General features: G+C 38.8%; 1 protein-coding gene across 3 annotated transcripts in view; it reads left to right on the top strand.

Annotated features, from left to right (window-relative positions):
- Positions 1-202: 202 nt before the first annotated feature.
- LOC307134288 (E3 ubiquitin-protein ligase TRIM39-like) overlaps positions 203-15,325 on the top strand; it is a 17,826-nt gene continuing 2,703 nt past the window's right edge. For 2 of the 3 annotated variants that reach the window (XM_079829903.1, XM_079829902.1), the window contains exons 1-6: positions 208-329; positions 6,645-6,729; positions 7,831-8,384; positions 8,901-8,990; positions 14,806-15,039; positions 15,131-15,269. In XM_079829903.1, coding sequence (XP_079686029.1) covers positions 6,657-6,729; positions 7,831-8,384; positions 8,901-8,990; positions 14,806-15,039; positions 15,131-15,269 — 1,090 coding nt within the window. In that variant the 5' untranslated portion in view covers positions 208-329; positions 6,645-6,656. Of the gene's footprint in view, positions 330-6,644; positions 6,730-7,830; positions 8,385-8,900; positions 8,991-14,805; positions 15,040-15,130; positions 15,270-15,325 lie in introns of all 3 variants that reach the window. The other variant, XM_079829904.1, reaches the window with a different exon arrangement.

Here is a 15,325-nt window from a genome sequence, read left to right as displayed (position 1 = left end):
TCTCCCGCAGTGTCGCGCCATGCCCGCTTTAAATCATTATAAATCAAATAATTCTTCTTTGGTCCACTTGTTGTCTATATATTAAACAATAAGATGAAACACAAACAGACACACATGAACCCAACACACCGAATACAGGGACGAATGTAAATGTGTGAATAGGCTACAGGAGGAGCTCTGACATCACTGTAGTTCAGAGAGAGATTCAGAGAAAGTGAAACTAACTTGATCAGCCACAATATGGACGCCTGAGACGATCAACCTCTTCAAACAACAGAATATTTATTGATCCGCTCAAAGAGTCTTGTGGACACATCTGATCCTCACAGGTAATGACAGAAATATAAGAGAGATTGAGCTGAACAGGTTTCTACTGGAAGTGATCTGGTTTAGTGGGTTTATGTCAAACTGGGATAAGTTGAACAGAACCAGGTTTAATCATTTCAAATAGGCTACTCGACTACTTTAGTTGTTTACTGCACTGAAATGGTATCAGAATTGTATTAAAAGCATGTCATTTGATTGGTTGTAAAGCAAAGTTTGGTGTTTCTGTGATTTTGTCACGTTAGGGGTGAACGGGGTAATGTGAGATATCGGGTAATGTGAGACACCCCCTGTATATGGTCAACAGAACACATTTGTGGTCATATGACCGTTATGTTTTCAAGCCCCTTCAATTTCCCCTTGGCCATGAAGGAGAGGTGCTGTGGCAAGCATGTTTTTTTTTCTCACAAAAATATGTTTTTTGCATGTAAAAGTAAATTTTCTTGCTGTCAACTTAATCAACTGTTGTGCCAAAGCAAATTGATTCAGGTAGAAACACTTATATCATACATGTTGATAGGGTTGCCACCCCTCTCGTAAAATACGGAATCGTCCCGTAGCCTACCCACTGCGCAATGTGACGTCGTAGTGACGTCCTTTCTAAGTAATTTTTGGACGTCCAATTTCGGTCCACTGAAGGGGTTGTTTTGTAACGCCAGGCGACGTCTTTTTTTCGACGTCTCCGGTACGTCAAATGTTGACGTCCGTGGGACCTCCGTATATGGGCTATTTATAGTCCAAATGTGGTCGTTTGTGGACGTCTTTTCAACATCATATTTAGACATCGATTTTATGCAACTTCTATAACTGTAGTCATGTTTCAAGAGGGTGGAGGACATGTTTTCTGTACCATGCATTACATTTCCTGTAGCTTTGTTTCAGTAGCTAGTTTCGACAGGAAATGCCAGCATAGACCGTAAGGTCTCCAGTTGTTGCTGAGACAATCAAACTGAGTTTTTGGGAAATTATCTGGAACATATGCCACCTTCTGAAATGGGACTAGATTACTTTTCAAAAAACTCCATTTGATTGTCTAAGCAGCAGGTGATAAATGGAGACGCATACATAGGTGTAATGCATTTCCAGCTCAAACTAGCTGCTGAAACAAAGCTACAGGGAAATGAACTGGCACAGAAAACATGTCCTTCACCCTCTGGAAACATGGGACCACATACATACAACACTAGTTATACAAATAAGTCACAATTCAATATAGCCATTTCTTTATTTCCATCTTTATTTAAAAAAAAAATCAGGGCATAGTAAATCCTCCGCCTCCAAGTCTTTGTGGTGCATGCTTGAGGTGCTCAGACACATTGAATTTGATGTAGTCCTCAGTGGCTGCAGAATCAAATTTCATGATCCCTTCTGCAAAAGAAAAAAAGACAAATGATTTAAATATATGCAACAGCATTCTGCAGTCATACAGGAAGTCAGTCACAATGGAAGACTTCAGCATTAATTTGACTTCAAAACGACTCAAAGCAGTTTGGAACTGTTTTTCTTCCCGGAAGCTTTGCGTGAGAGATAATAAAATATTTAAACAAGACAATTTTTCGTGTCTAATTTACTTGAGACAAGTATTGTTAGCCGTGTAATTAGCGGGATAATGTACATCCAGCCGGTTATCGCCGCAGAATAAAGCCCTTAAGTGGCAAGATCCCTCCGCTTCGTGTCGGGTCCTGATCACTCTGTCTGGGTTTACTCTGCGATAACCGGCTGGATGTACATTATTCTTTACTAAACACTAAATATTGTCTAATTATCGTTACTGAGAAAAACACAGAAAATCAAGATATTTTTTGTCAATATCGCACGCGCGTTTTATAGTGCGCGTGACAAGTTTGCCGCTCAAAAAGTCAAGCTAGCTAACAGCTTTCGACATGGTCTCTCTCTGTGACTATAATCACAGCAGGTTTGTGAAGACGTGATGCTAAACTACCTACCACACGTACATAAAAATCACTAAGCTGACCAAACTTGCCTTCAACTTAGAGAAGAAAAAATGGACTCACCAGCGAAAGCGATGCAGGCTGAATGTGCCGTCTTGCATGCAGAATCGCGCCAAATGCCTGGCGTGTGGCCTCGGCCAATCAGAACAGTGACTGGTTGGGTTATGATGATGTGCTACCCCAGCCAATCAGAGTGACGTTGACTGTTTTTTGACTCAATTTGAAAGCCAAACTATATTAAATCCTTTCAAAAGGTCCAGTTATATTAGAACATTTGTAATTGTAAAGAGTAGTTTTTTATTCAAAATAATTGTATTATGTTTTATATATACGTTTATTATGCTAATGTTTAACTAGCTTCAGCATTTCATTTAACCCCTCTCATGTGTATTTAGTGCAAAAAACAAGTTCAGAACATGAATCTTGAGTGTTTTAGCTTTCAAGTATTAATCATGTTGATAACAACAATGTTGATATTTGTAAATAAAACATTATATATAATGTAAATGTTCTTGCACCTGTCATAGACGTCCAAATGACGCCCCAAAAAATTACCCAGTTCAAGGTCAAAAGTTGAACGTCAAATTGACGTCCAAGTTGGGTCATGGTTGGACGTCAAAAAAGTGGACCTAGTTTGGACGTCGAATAGATGTCCAGAATTGGTCATGGACCGACGGACCCAATATAGACATGATCTGCACGTCTATCCGACGTCCAATGTTTAGTGGGATATTTACAAGCAAAATGACCCGTATTGTATGTAGCCTATATTTTACATAGGTCCACACATTCAATAAACACATACGGATTTTGCAGTGTGGAGAATATTGATAGCAAATATAAAGAACTCAAGTTCACAATTTGTAGTAGGCTACAGGAGCTCATTTGTGCGTGATTGCGTTTTAGCGGCTTTGCCATAGCGGCGGAGTCTCGAGAACATGCGCTGTGCCGTGTGCCTGTAAACATGCGCGTTTTTAAAAACATGTCGAGCTCGCGTTGACTGAAAGAGGATCTCCAGATATAGAGCTGAATATCAAAAAGGTATCAATGGGTCTGTCCAGTAACTCATGATGAACCTCAGGCCAACTGCACACTTTATGAGAAGCATTTCTGTTGCTCAGACTTAAAGCAGCAGCGCTGACAGACCGGTCTATGTGACAGACACATCCGTGCTTCTAAAGGTAGGCCTATAGGCCTAGTTCTTTTTTAAATGGATAAAATATTAATATAATATTCCATACATTATCAGAGCTTGGCAGACAGAATTATAATTTTTTAGACTAAGGTTAATTTATAGATTATAGCCTGATAAATGTTATTATTAATATAATTTATAATGTAGCTAGGCTATATTAATCATACATAATAAATAATCCTATCATATAAAGTTTATGACATTTAAAAAAATATTTAGGTAAAAATGGGACAAATAATTACATGATAATATAGTCATAATTTAAGTAAATGAATACAAAAAATAAATCATTTTGAAATTCAAAAAAGTGATTACTGGTTCAGAATGACTGCTTAAAGGGACAGTTCACCCAAAAATGAAAATTCTGTCATCATTTACTCACCCTCAAGTTGTTCCAAACATGTATACATGTCTTTGTTATGTTGAACATATTGGAAGATTCATTCCTTAGTCAATGGTGCCCCCAAAGCAGCCTGGTTACAAACTTTCTTCAAAATATCTTCTTTTGTGTTCAGCAGAACAAGGAAACTCATACAGGTTTGGACATCATGAGGGAGAGTAAATGATGACAGAATTTTCATTTTTGAGGGAACTATCCCTTTAAAGTGCACCAAATAGGCTACTAAAGAGTTATTTAGAAATAAATAAAATAATCAAATGTAAATTCATATAAAATGTGTTCTGCTGCAAGTTCACATACTTGATCTCATGTTTTCTTATGGTTTATTATTGAGCTGTCAAGTTGTCAATGTTGAAATAATCATTTCATGACGTATTCTTTATTTCTATCCTTTACGCAATATTTTTTTTGGGGGGGGGCTTGATTTCTCTGGTCACAAGACAAATTTTTTTTTTAAACAATCATCATATTTTCACTAACTTTCATCCTGAAAACATTTTGATAATTTCCATTGCTAGGAAACATCCTGAATTAATGGGAAATGTGTCAGTTTTACTGATATATAATTTTAGCTCGCTTAGAGGGGAGCAAATGTAAAAAAATTCTCACTTTACCCTAGCCTGGGAAAACCCAGACAACTTCCGGCAAATTTAGATTTGCTCTGCAAGTAGTCTGGCAAAGAGCCCATTCAAACCCATTTCTAAGCCCCAGAAATCGAGGCACCAGCAGCGCAGCGATGACGACAGCGCAGCGACAGTGAAGCAGATTCTGTACACTGACTACAAAGATGGATGCAGCAGTGGAACATCACTATCAGCTATCGCGGCTGTTTTAAGCGATTTAAACTTTTCCATTCCGTTAAAACCAGAGCAAAGAACAACACAAGAAGCCTTCATATCTAAAAAAAGATGTTATCGCTGTCTTACCGACTGGATTCGGCAAAAGTCTGATATACCAGCTTGCTTGTCTTAGCGAGAGCCCTCTGATAGTGTTAATGTTTCACAAAATATAGTTTAAAGTCCTTTCAGGCGAGAATGTAGTTGTTTTTAAAGCCAAAATCTGTGGTTTATTTATGAAGAGAGCGCCTTTTTGAATATTTGATCTGCCGTTTTTGGAGTTGTGAGCTCCAGTGGACCAGCGGCGCTCAATTGCTCAACCCCACCGAGAGGCGCCTTTCCTCGGCCAGTCCTTCTGCCGTCTGCCGCTGGCTCTGATGTGAAGATATGATTCGTCTTGTGTAGATCTAATGGCTGATCTTTGCTCTCATTAATCTATAATTTGTTCCCTGACAGATCGTTTTGTCTGAGGGCAAAGTGAAGTTTCATAACTTTATATTTGTAAGCTATTAAACTTTACCGTTGTAGTCTCCTAGCGCTGACTTTCTTTGACTGAATTGCTTTATGTATTGTATAGCTTCTTATACCTTTTACTTATACTTTTAAAATGGATATTGATCACGCATTAAACTAACATTTAACAAAAAGAGACTGGGTTTTGTTTTATGTCATATCTCATTGTATTACAGTGATAATCATAGGCTATATTATGCACACATGATATTACATGTTTTTATATTTTAATGTAAACGAAAAGAGGCCGGGTTTTTTAAATATTTCGTTTTGTTATATACATGCATTGAAGATAATATGCATTGCCTTCACTACATTTGTGTGGCTATAATATGTTTAATATTAACTATTACCGTCATCGGGAGTTCATTCTCCGGAGTCAAACTTGGTAAGTCATGGACGCAAGTTAGAAGTTTGCGTACAAAATATGTCATAAAACACCACTGCCTCATTTCATTACTTAAACATCAAAACTTAAACATATTAGCCACACACATGTGGTTCAGGCAACGCGTAGTTAGGCCTACATTCATTATCTTATATATTTATAATAAAACGAAGTATAAAACACCCTGCCTCTTTTCGTTTACATTTTAAAAATAATTAAACATTAATATGGGGTTTAGGTAAGGTGCCCAGATTTCTGAAATGGAAACCGGGGACATTTCCTATTTGAGAACACAAGCACAGACCATAGACAGTGGTACAGACAAGAACGCATAACGGCCAGAGTCAGATGTTTCTCCGTCGCTCTGCATACGTCATCTCCCTCATCGCTCTGATTGGTTTTAGGTCTATCCAATTGCGCCGAGAGGCATTTGAGCAACGCCCGTTGGTGACGCCCCTTTGGAAATGATTTGTCTATGAAGCTTTGCCAGACCATAACTCAGTTACTACTGAGAATGGTCTGGTTTTAACCAGGCTAACTTTACCCCATACTCCCCTACATAAAGACTAAAGAAACAGGAAGTAAAATGAACTGCAGACAGACTTGACAAACCTGCTAAAATCACATTTACATTAAAGATTAAAACTATACATACAAGCTACACTTGGTCACACAATATTTATGTTTATTTTGTGGAGATATAAATTTATTCGTAGGTAAGTATGTGACCTTTGTATTGTTTCTGATGTAAACAGAAGGTCATAGTTCAGATTGTTCAGTGAGTTTATGAGTCTCTCACTGTATGAGGAGTGATTGTGTTTCTCTCACTATCAATGAGATTTTAACACTTTAATATAAATATTTATTAAATGGTCATGAGAGAATATGAAGTAACCCCAAATCTGACTTTTGAGGTGAGATTTCATTTAAACTTCAGTGAACAAATACAGGAGCGAGTGGGCTTAGATCGGTCTTATCAGTCTATTGGTCATAATTTATATTTTGACATATTTTAATTTCTTTAAATGGCTTGAAGAGGGAAAGAACAATGGCAGAATCTTCACCAACATCAACAAAAGCAAGAAAAACCAGGAGACACAGTATTGAATATTCTCCTCCATGTAATCTAATCTAATCTAATCTAATCTAAAAATCAATAACCCAGAAAACTAATGAATTAGTGCATGAATGACTTTAACTCTTCTCATATGGTGATATTTCAAATGTACAGTTGAGGAATATACAGTACTACTGCACATTAAGGCTCTGGGGCCTCATTTATAAAACTTTGCGTAGGATTTGCGTCAGAAGTGGCGTACGGATGAAACATAGGACGTGCGTACGCACAGAAATATTCGGATTTATAAAACCGTGCGCAGACACATCCTACAAAACTGCTATATCTGCTCCGCCAGACGGACACATTGACGAGAATATCAGTTTTGTACATTATTTCGTTCTGTTTACCATATTATTTTTGAGGATGAATTGCATAACATGGCAATATTATTGCAGAACATATTTCACTTTTCTTTTTGCAAATATGTGTTAATTTGCATTTCTGTTGTAATTTTCGTTTGTTTTACACGGCAGATCGATCAAACGGGTGTTCGTGTAGGCTGTTAATTGTAAGACTTGCTTTGTGAAGTCTTCATGTTATTTATGAGAGGCAGTATAGCCATTTCTTTTACACAACGTTCTACAGTTTCACACACTTTCACGTGTTTCTTCCATCTGCCGACGGTGTCGCCATTTCTCATTTCACCCGTTTTTGTGCGTACGCCTGGGTCAGAGCTTGCGTGAAGGACCGCACATTTTCCCGTCAAGTTTGCTTTTTATAAATACCAATTATTGCTTAGAGAGCGGCGTACGCCTTCTTTTGTGCGTACGCAACGTTTATAAATGAGGCCCCAGATCAGCTTGTCTGGGTTCATTTTGCAGTAATGACCAGCTTATACATGATCTCTTATATATTTGAGAAATCATATTTGACCAAATTCATGAGGTGAATCATGGGATTCTTTTAAACTTGTTGATTATTTTCCTTCTCTATCTGCTCTAACTCATCCGTATAATAAAATCATCATCATCATCATCATCGTTTCAGTAATTTAACCAGAATCCCTTCAAACAAAATGTTTCTGCATGAGAAATTCTGTGTTTTTCAAGTGTCTCTAAACTTTAGACTAGTAGTGATTTCTCTTCTTCATTTCTCTCTCCAGCGATGTCTTCCTCCAGCGGTCGACTGACGGAGGAGCTTCAGTGCTCTATATGTCTGGACGTGTTCACTGATCCAGTCACCACTTCCTGTGGACACAACTTCTGCAAGACCTGTCTGAATAAGTACTGGGACAACAGCCAGACCTACAACTGTCCATATTGTAAAGAAACATTCAAGCACAAACCTGATCTCAAGATTAACACCACACTCAGAGAAGTTGTAGATCACTATAAAAAGAAAAATCCTGAGAAAAAACCTGAAGTTCTGAAGAAACCTGAAGTTGTGTGTGACTTCTGTGAGGAAAGAAAGCTGAAAGCCCTGAAGTCGTGTCTGGTGTGTCAGAGCTCTTACTGTGAAACTCACTTGGAGCCTCATTTGAGAGTGGCAGGTTTAAGGAAACACAAACTGATCAATCCTGTGAGTAATCTGGAGGACTATATCTGTCAGAAACATGAGAGACCTCTGGAGCTGTTCTGTAGAGATGATCAGACGTGTGTGTGTCTGTCCTGCACTGATGCAGATCACAAGAACCACAACACTGTTCCTATAGAAGAGGTCAGTATTAAAACAATATTTCACCCATAAATTTAAATACTATCATTACTTACTTTATGTTATTCCATCAATCAAATAATGTCCTTTTGAGATAAATGGTCTTGATGTACTTTAAAGGCCAATTCACACTGCCCTGACAGACACAGACCAACGCAGACAGTCACCAGATTACAGCACGTCACTAAACTAATGATAAGAGCAAATTAGTAAAGTCTGTCAAAACTTATGCTTGGCTGTGTGAAACAGCTTAGAAACAAGCGACTAAAGTTTATTCAAGATCCCTAAACAGTTCAATCAGTTCATGGTTTTATGAAACTGTTACAGTGATGCAGCTTTGAAAAGAGGCTGTTATTGACAATTTAGGGAATCTACAGATCACAAATCTGCAGCACGCGTGTCAGTGCAACAAAGTGCTGTTGCTCATTTCACATGTGGCTGGCCATTTACATTCATGAATACAATATAGAAGACAGGAAATGTGATGATAAATGTGTCTGTGTTGTTTTCTGTTTAAAGACTCAGTTGATAATCCAAGACATGGAGGAGATGATCCAGGACAGAATCAAGAAGATTCAAGACATCAAACACTCAGCAGAAGTCAGAAAAGTGAGTGGTTGTGGGTGATTGTTAGATGGTTTCTTACTGGACACATAATGCACCTCTTATCTCCAAGGACCCTGATAAGGATAAGGATAAGGAATGACATCATAAAGTATATACTTTAAATTGTAAATGTCCGTGGAGGAGCTCTGACCTCATAAGCCGCGTTTCCACCGCAGGAACTTTACCCCGGAACCAGGAACTTTGGGGGGGAACTCGGTGTGTTTCGACCGCAGGAACCAGGGTCTAAATGAAGTTCCGGGTAAATATTTCCCCCTCCAAACGGCCCTGCTTGCGAGGTGGGACTTTTCAAAAGTTCGCGAACTTTCGGGGGTGGGACTTGGGCGCTGAACATGCTGATTGGTTGAGCTCTCGCAGCTATTTTTTTTTTCCACCGCCATATTTACAAGTCTTTTGCGAGGTGGGTTCCGTGGGTTTTGCGTTCGGTAAATATTTTTTTTGCAACAATGGAGTTCAACAAAAAATTCGACCGATGGACCGACGACGAGGTTCAGGCTTTATTGAGCATATATGCGGAGGAGGACATCCAGCGGGAACTGGAAACGGCGACCCGTAATGAAAAGGTATAACAGTTACCTGAAGATATCGACTCGGTTCCAGTCACACTGGAAAACAGTGCAGAGAGAAGTTGAAGAAATTAAGACAAGATTACAAGAAATTAAAGGATCATAACAACCGGAGCGGTTCCGACCGGCGTATCAACAAGTGGTATGACCGCCTGGACGCGTTGCTGGAACACAGACCGTCCTTTTCTAGGGCAGCGGTAACGAAAGACTCGGCTAGTGCGTTGTTGGAAACCATCCAGGAATCCGAGTGGGTTGAAGGTAAATATATCATCTTGGTATCATCTATTAAACTCGTTGCAGTGTTTAAACACGTTGCAGTAACTTTTTTCAACGTGCTTTTCCAGACGTAACGAGTGGCCCTGATGAATCGCAGGCAATGGAGACCAGCGTGTTTTCCCCCGCGGTCACCAGTACGTTATAAAGCTGACAAAAATGTGTATATATTTAAAAACTGATGTGTAATCCTTAATGGTTTTGTTGTTTTTAATTGTAAACTTAAATTGCCCATGATAAAATTTGCACACTGGGCATTGTTCAAGCTGGCCAAACAATTGTTCATTATTTGTAGTGAAAACACTTTAAATAATTAATTGATGGTTTCTATTGTTTCATGGTTGCCTTGTGTATTAATTTCCATGTGTTTCTGTGCAATTTTTCTACTTAGAGAAAAGGAAAAGGGACTGACTTCTTCTTTTCTTGATGCACTGAGGGACATGGAGGATGCTAACCGGGCCGTCCTGCAGCATGGACAAGAACAGCGAGACCAATATATTCAGCTGTTACTGGAGAGCCAGGCCGAGGAGAGATGAGGAGGCAAGAGCTGGCATTCCACCAGTCAGAAGCGGAAGAAAGCAGAGGGACTTTCAGACCGGGTTTCTGTCTGTTCTTGGACAGTTTGTCCAGTTGTTCAAGAAGTAGCCACAATGACCAGCCGCTTGAATGAAGCATTTGCTCTACCACACTTGTACTTTATTTATTGTACGTGTTGGCACAGCTCTTGGACAGGTTACTGAAAAATACACTTTTTTTTATATTGTTGTTTTCACATTTTATATTTTCATTTTATTGTTCTAGTAATTTATTTGTCTTTGCACACTTTTATTTTAATTTTGTAAGAACTAATCTGTCTAAAATAAAGTAAAATGTGTAAAATGTCACTGTGTCTTTAATTTCCACATTCTAACTATATAACCACATTCTAATTGTATTCATATAGTGTAGGAAGCAAATAAAAGGGCTGCTGCTCGCAAGTCTTTCTGAATATGCACATAAACATATCTAGAAAACCCAAATATTATATTTTTAAATGTATAACTATGTGAATGTAGTATAATAACTTATAACCACAACTTAAGTGAAGCCATACGTGTGGTCCTGCTTCATTTCAAATTTGAGGAAGAAGTCTCTAAAATTATGCATTTAATGAAGCATATTGTAATACTAGTCATGTGATTTTTTTTTTTTTTTGTGAATGTTAAGAGATGTTATTGTGATAAAAAATAAAATACTTGCAGCCTAGTACCTAATCTTTCAACTGCTTAATTCAGTCTATTGTTTTCATTCAATTAACTTTTCACACATCTGTCATGACTGACTGACCTCATTATCCTTTTATAGAAAATGTTTTGTTTTGGAATTGAGCTATTACAACACATTCAGATTTTGGATTGCCCATCATCCCATTTTGCATTAAAATGGTCAAACCAGGTGAAAGTGCACGTTTAAATAAACAGTGTTGGTAATGTGTGTACATAATCAGCAAAAGCAGCGCTGCTTGCATCACCTACACTTGTTATTGTTGCAGAATGCAGACAGTATCGCGCAAAAGTGATTACTGTCCGTCGGTAACTGGGAGAAGCAGTCGCGCGCATTCCCACGTCACCGGACTAATTTGCCTAATCTCCCCGGTACTTTAGACCGCGGTGGAAACGCAGATTGTAGCAGGTCTGGGGGAGAAAAAGTTCCTGGGAAAAAAGTTCCTGGTACAAATAGTTCCGGGTAATTTCGGTGGAAACGCGGCTATATGTGGTACCATTTGCAAACTTAGAATGTCTACTTTCTGGAGATATGCATCACTTTGGCATTTGTTTTACACAAAGTAACTTATTTACACTAAATTACTCTGGGACCATTTCCGCCTGGATTTGGCCTACCCAAATTGAAAAGCTTCCCATAATCTCATACCGTGGTCTAAATACACAATTTTAGTCTCATTTTAAAGGAAACCCTTTGAAGTTACATAAAACACTGCTAAAAGTGATAAACATTTAAGTATATGTATGCATCTCAGCTCCACCCACGTCCCGACTCTTTGCCATTTTCAGTTATCCGGGAGTGAAGTGCGGTGACGCACTGCCAAGATGGTGATGGCCGGCTTTAGATTTCAAAAATGCTTTTCAGAAACCTACGGGTGATGTCACGGACACTACATCCATATTTTTTTACAGTCTATGGGTTTGACTTATAGTTTGAAGAGCCAATGAAGTTATGAGGTTTTGTCACAACCTCTTTTAAATGTTTTTTATTGGTTACATTTGTAAAACCCTCATACAGATGTAAAGGATGACCAATAGCTTTAATGTTAACAAACAAAAATTACGAAATATAGAAACACAAGGTTTTGCCCTGACATCGATGATATATTCCTGTCCTTCCAGAAAAATGCGGCTTTTTTTTGTGATTGTTGCGGGCAAAAATCCTTGATTGTGCGGCACGTTTTCTCAAAAAATGCGATGGAAAAATGCGGGATATATATGCAATTTTATGCGAAAAAATTGCGGGAACTTGCAAAAAATGCGGTTTGATGAAAAAGAGAAAAAAAAACACATTGCATCACAGAAAGTGCTGGAAATATTTAAGTTTTATTAATCTTGTTTTCATCTTGTTTTATTGAAGACCTTAATAAACACATGGCTCAAATTCACAAAACATTTAGTCAAGTTCTGTAGCTTTACAAAAGGAATATGCTACAACATCTGAAAAAATTAATAAATAACTTCCTGTTTTACAGAGGTAGCTATACAAAACAGACATTTGAGTGCTTCCAATGCACAAAGTGCAATCTATTAAAGGGTTAGTCACCCAAAAAATGAAAATTCTGTCATTAATGACTTCCCCTCATCTCGTATTTTAGTTGAAATCCAATGGCTCAGAAAGGCCTCCATTGGCACAATGCACGGTTCACTCTCAAGACCCTTAAAAGGTACTAAAGACATCGTTACAAAGTCCATCTCACTACAGTGGTTCTACAATAACTTTATAAAGCGACAAGAATAGTTTTTGTGCTAAAACGTAAATAACGACTTATATAGTGATGACCGATTTCAAAAAACAGCATCATGAAGATTCGAAGCGTTATGAATCAGCGAGTCGATTCATGATTCGGATCACGTGTCAAACTGCTGACATACGTCTTTGGCGCTCCAAACCGCTGAATCGACTCACTGATTCATAACGCTTCGAAGCTTCATGATGCTGTTTTTGAAACCAGTCAACACACCGGGAAACTGCTTTGCGCGGTCTTTTGCTGTTATTTTTGTTGGCAAATGGGAATTTGCGTGCTTCATCATGGTTTCACCGATATCTATGGTTTCACCACGGGGTTTGCAGCTTTTCGATGATGTTCACGTTGGGTAATTACGTCACTTCAAAACTTTCCCATGGCAATAGGCGGAAAATTGCGGCTCTTGTGTGAAGTTAACAAACAATTTTCAACTTTCTAATATATATATGACTTTTTTGCAACGAAAATGCGGGGATTATGAAATCATGCTAGCCCCGCATATTTTGCACGCGGAAATAGGCAATTTACGCTGCGAAAGTGCGGCGTATTTGAAAAAATGCGGTCCCCGCATAAATATGCGGACTTTGGCTGATTATGCATTAAATCATGCAATCGCATAATCACGTTTTTCTGGAGGGACGGATATTCTTATTTGTAGCATTTATTTGGACATATTTTTTAGAATTGTATAATTTTCCACGGCAAACCTGACAACCGGACACAGCGGATTTATTACTCATTGGCAGTAGATCAAAATAATCACTAAATGTGGGCTATTAAGTGATTGCAAACTGCTCTGAAAGCACAAGCATGTAGAACACGCAACAGCACCGCACAAATGACTGAACCCTCGTTCAGTGAAGGGCGGCTCTCTCGCACTAAATAACATTACAGAAAACTAGTTGTCCAATCCGGTTCCGTTCGCACAGCAGGGCATTGCCAAAAAAAAGGCAATTGAGAGTCCTGAAAATTTAAGGGTGTGGAAGTTGGTTTAATGCTGTTGTCACTTCTGCAAACTCTCATATATACAAAAAATGAATATAATTTTTTTTTTTTGTGCAACCAGTAGGCCCCTGCCAAGTGGGCTTCAGACCATGGAAGCCCGAACGTTAAAGCGTAAAGTCAATAGAGACTCTTATGTTCATTGGCACATCCAATAACATTTGGAAAAAAATATATATAAACAAAAACATTGGCTTAGACCAGGGGTGGCGAACTCCGGTCCTGGAGGGCCACTGTCCTGCATAGTTTTGCTTCAACCCTAATCAAACACACCTGAACAAGCTAATCATGGTCTGAAGGGTTACTAGAAAGCTAAAGGCAGGTGAGTTTTATCAGGGTTGGAGCTGAACTCTGCAGGACAGTGGCCCTCCAGGCCCGGAGTTCGCCACCCCTGGCTTAGACGTATGTCTGCAGCTGCTACAGTGAGGAAACAGATGTGGCGCTGCGGCTCACTCATGGACGGGGCTTCCCTCTACTCATTCGTATCTTGAACCGCTCATTTGAAGAGACTGTTTATGATTTATATGGGGATTATAAAAAAAGATATGGCTAGATTTTTACCATTATAGGCTGGTTGTTTACACACACTGTGGACACACAGTGGATCAAATTCTTCAGATATTACTTGGACAATTCAACAAACATGACTGCCAATAGACAATCAATTTTCAGAAGCTATAACTTCAAATCAGAATTGCTGACAAATTCATTCATACAGTACATAGTGCCAAAACCAAGATGTGCACCAAATCTGTGGACCAAATCTTGTGGATGATTCTCAAAAAGAAGATAAAGTTGTGCTATAATTAACACATACTTTTTTTGTGTTGCTTTTTTTTTGTTGCTAGTTTCGCTATATATGTATTACTGGATCATCTACATGTGCCATTGGTGCTTCAACTCGATTATATTTTATAACCAATCATTTGTTGATTACTTTGAACCATAGAGAAAAACAGTGAAGGAGAAAGCAGCCCGTGTTGAGCTCTTCACTGATCTCATCCGCTCCATTGAGAGATGTCAGACTGAACTGCTGGAGATGATGGAGGAGCAGCAGAAAGCAGCAGAGAAACAGGAGGAAGAGCTCATTGAAGAGCTGGAGCAGGAGATCACTGAGCTAAAGATGAGAAACACTGAGCTGGAGCAGCTCTCACACACTGAAGATCACCTCCACCTCCTACAGGTCAGTCAACATCTCTCTGATCAATGATAATGCAGTATATGACACCATAACACTCCCCATGCTGAAGGATTTCTCCTCTCTCCTGCTGTAGATTTACTCATCCCTGTGCAGCTCTAGAAACACCAGGAACTGGCCTGAGATCAGTGTGAAGACTGATGAGAGTCTGGAGACTCTGAGGAGAGCTCTGACTCAACTGCAGGACACTCTACAGGAGAAATTCACACTAACTGGTACGACAATATCAAATACACTATACAGATACATATATTCATCATCTTTAAACATC

The sequence above is a fragment of the Gobio gobio genome, assembly GCF_949357685.1.
Source record: "Gobio gobio genome assembly, chromosome: 11".
NCBI lineage: Eukaryota > Metazoa > Chordata > Actinopteri > Cypriniformes > Gobionidae > Gobio > Gobio gobio.
Note: the sequence above shows the minus strand (reverse complement) of the source record. Positions and strands in the feature narration are given on the sequence as shown.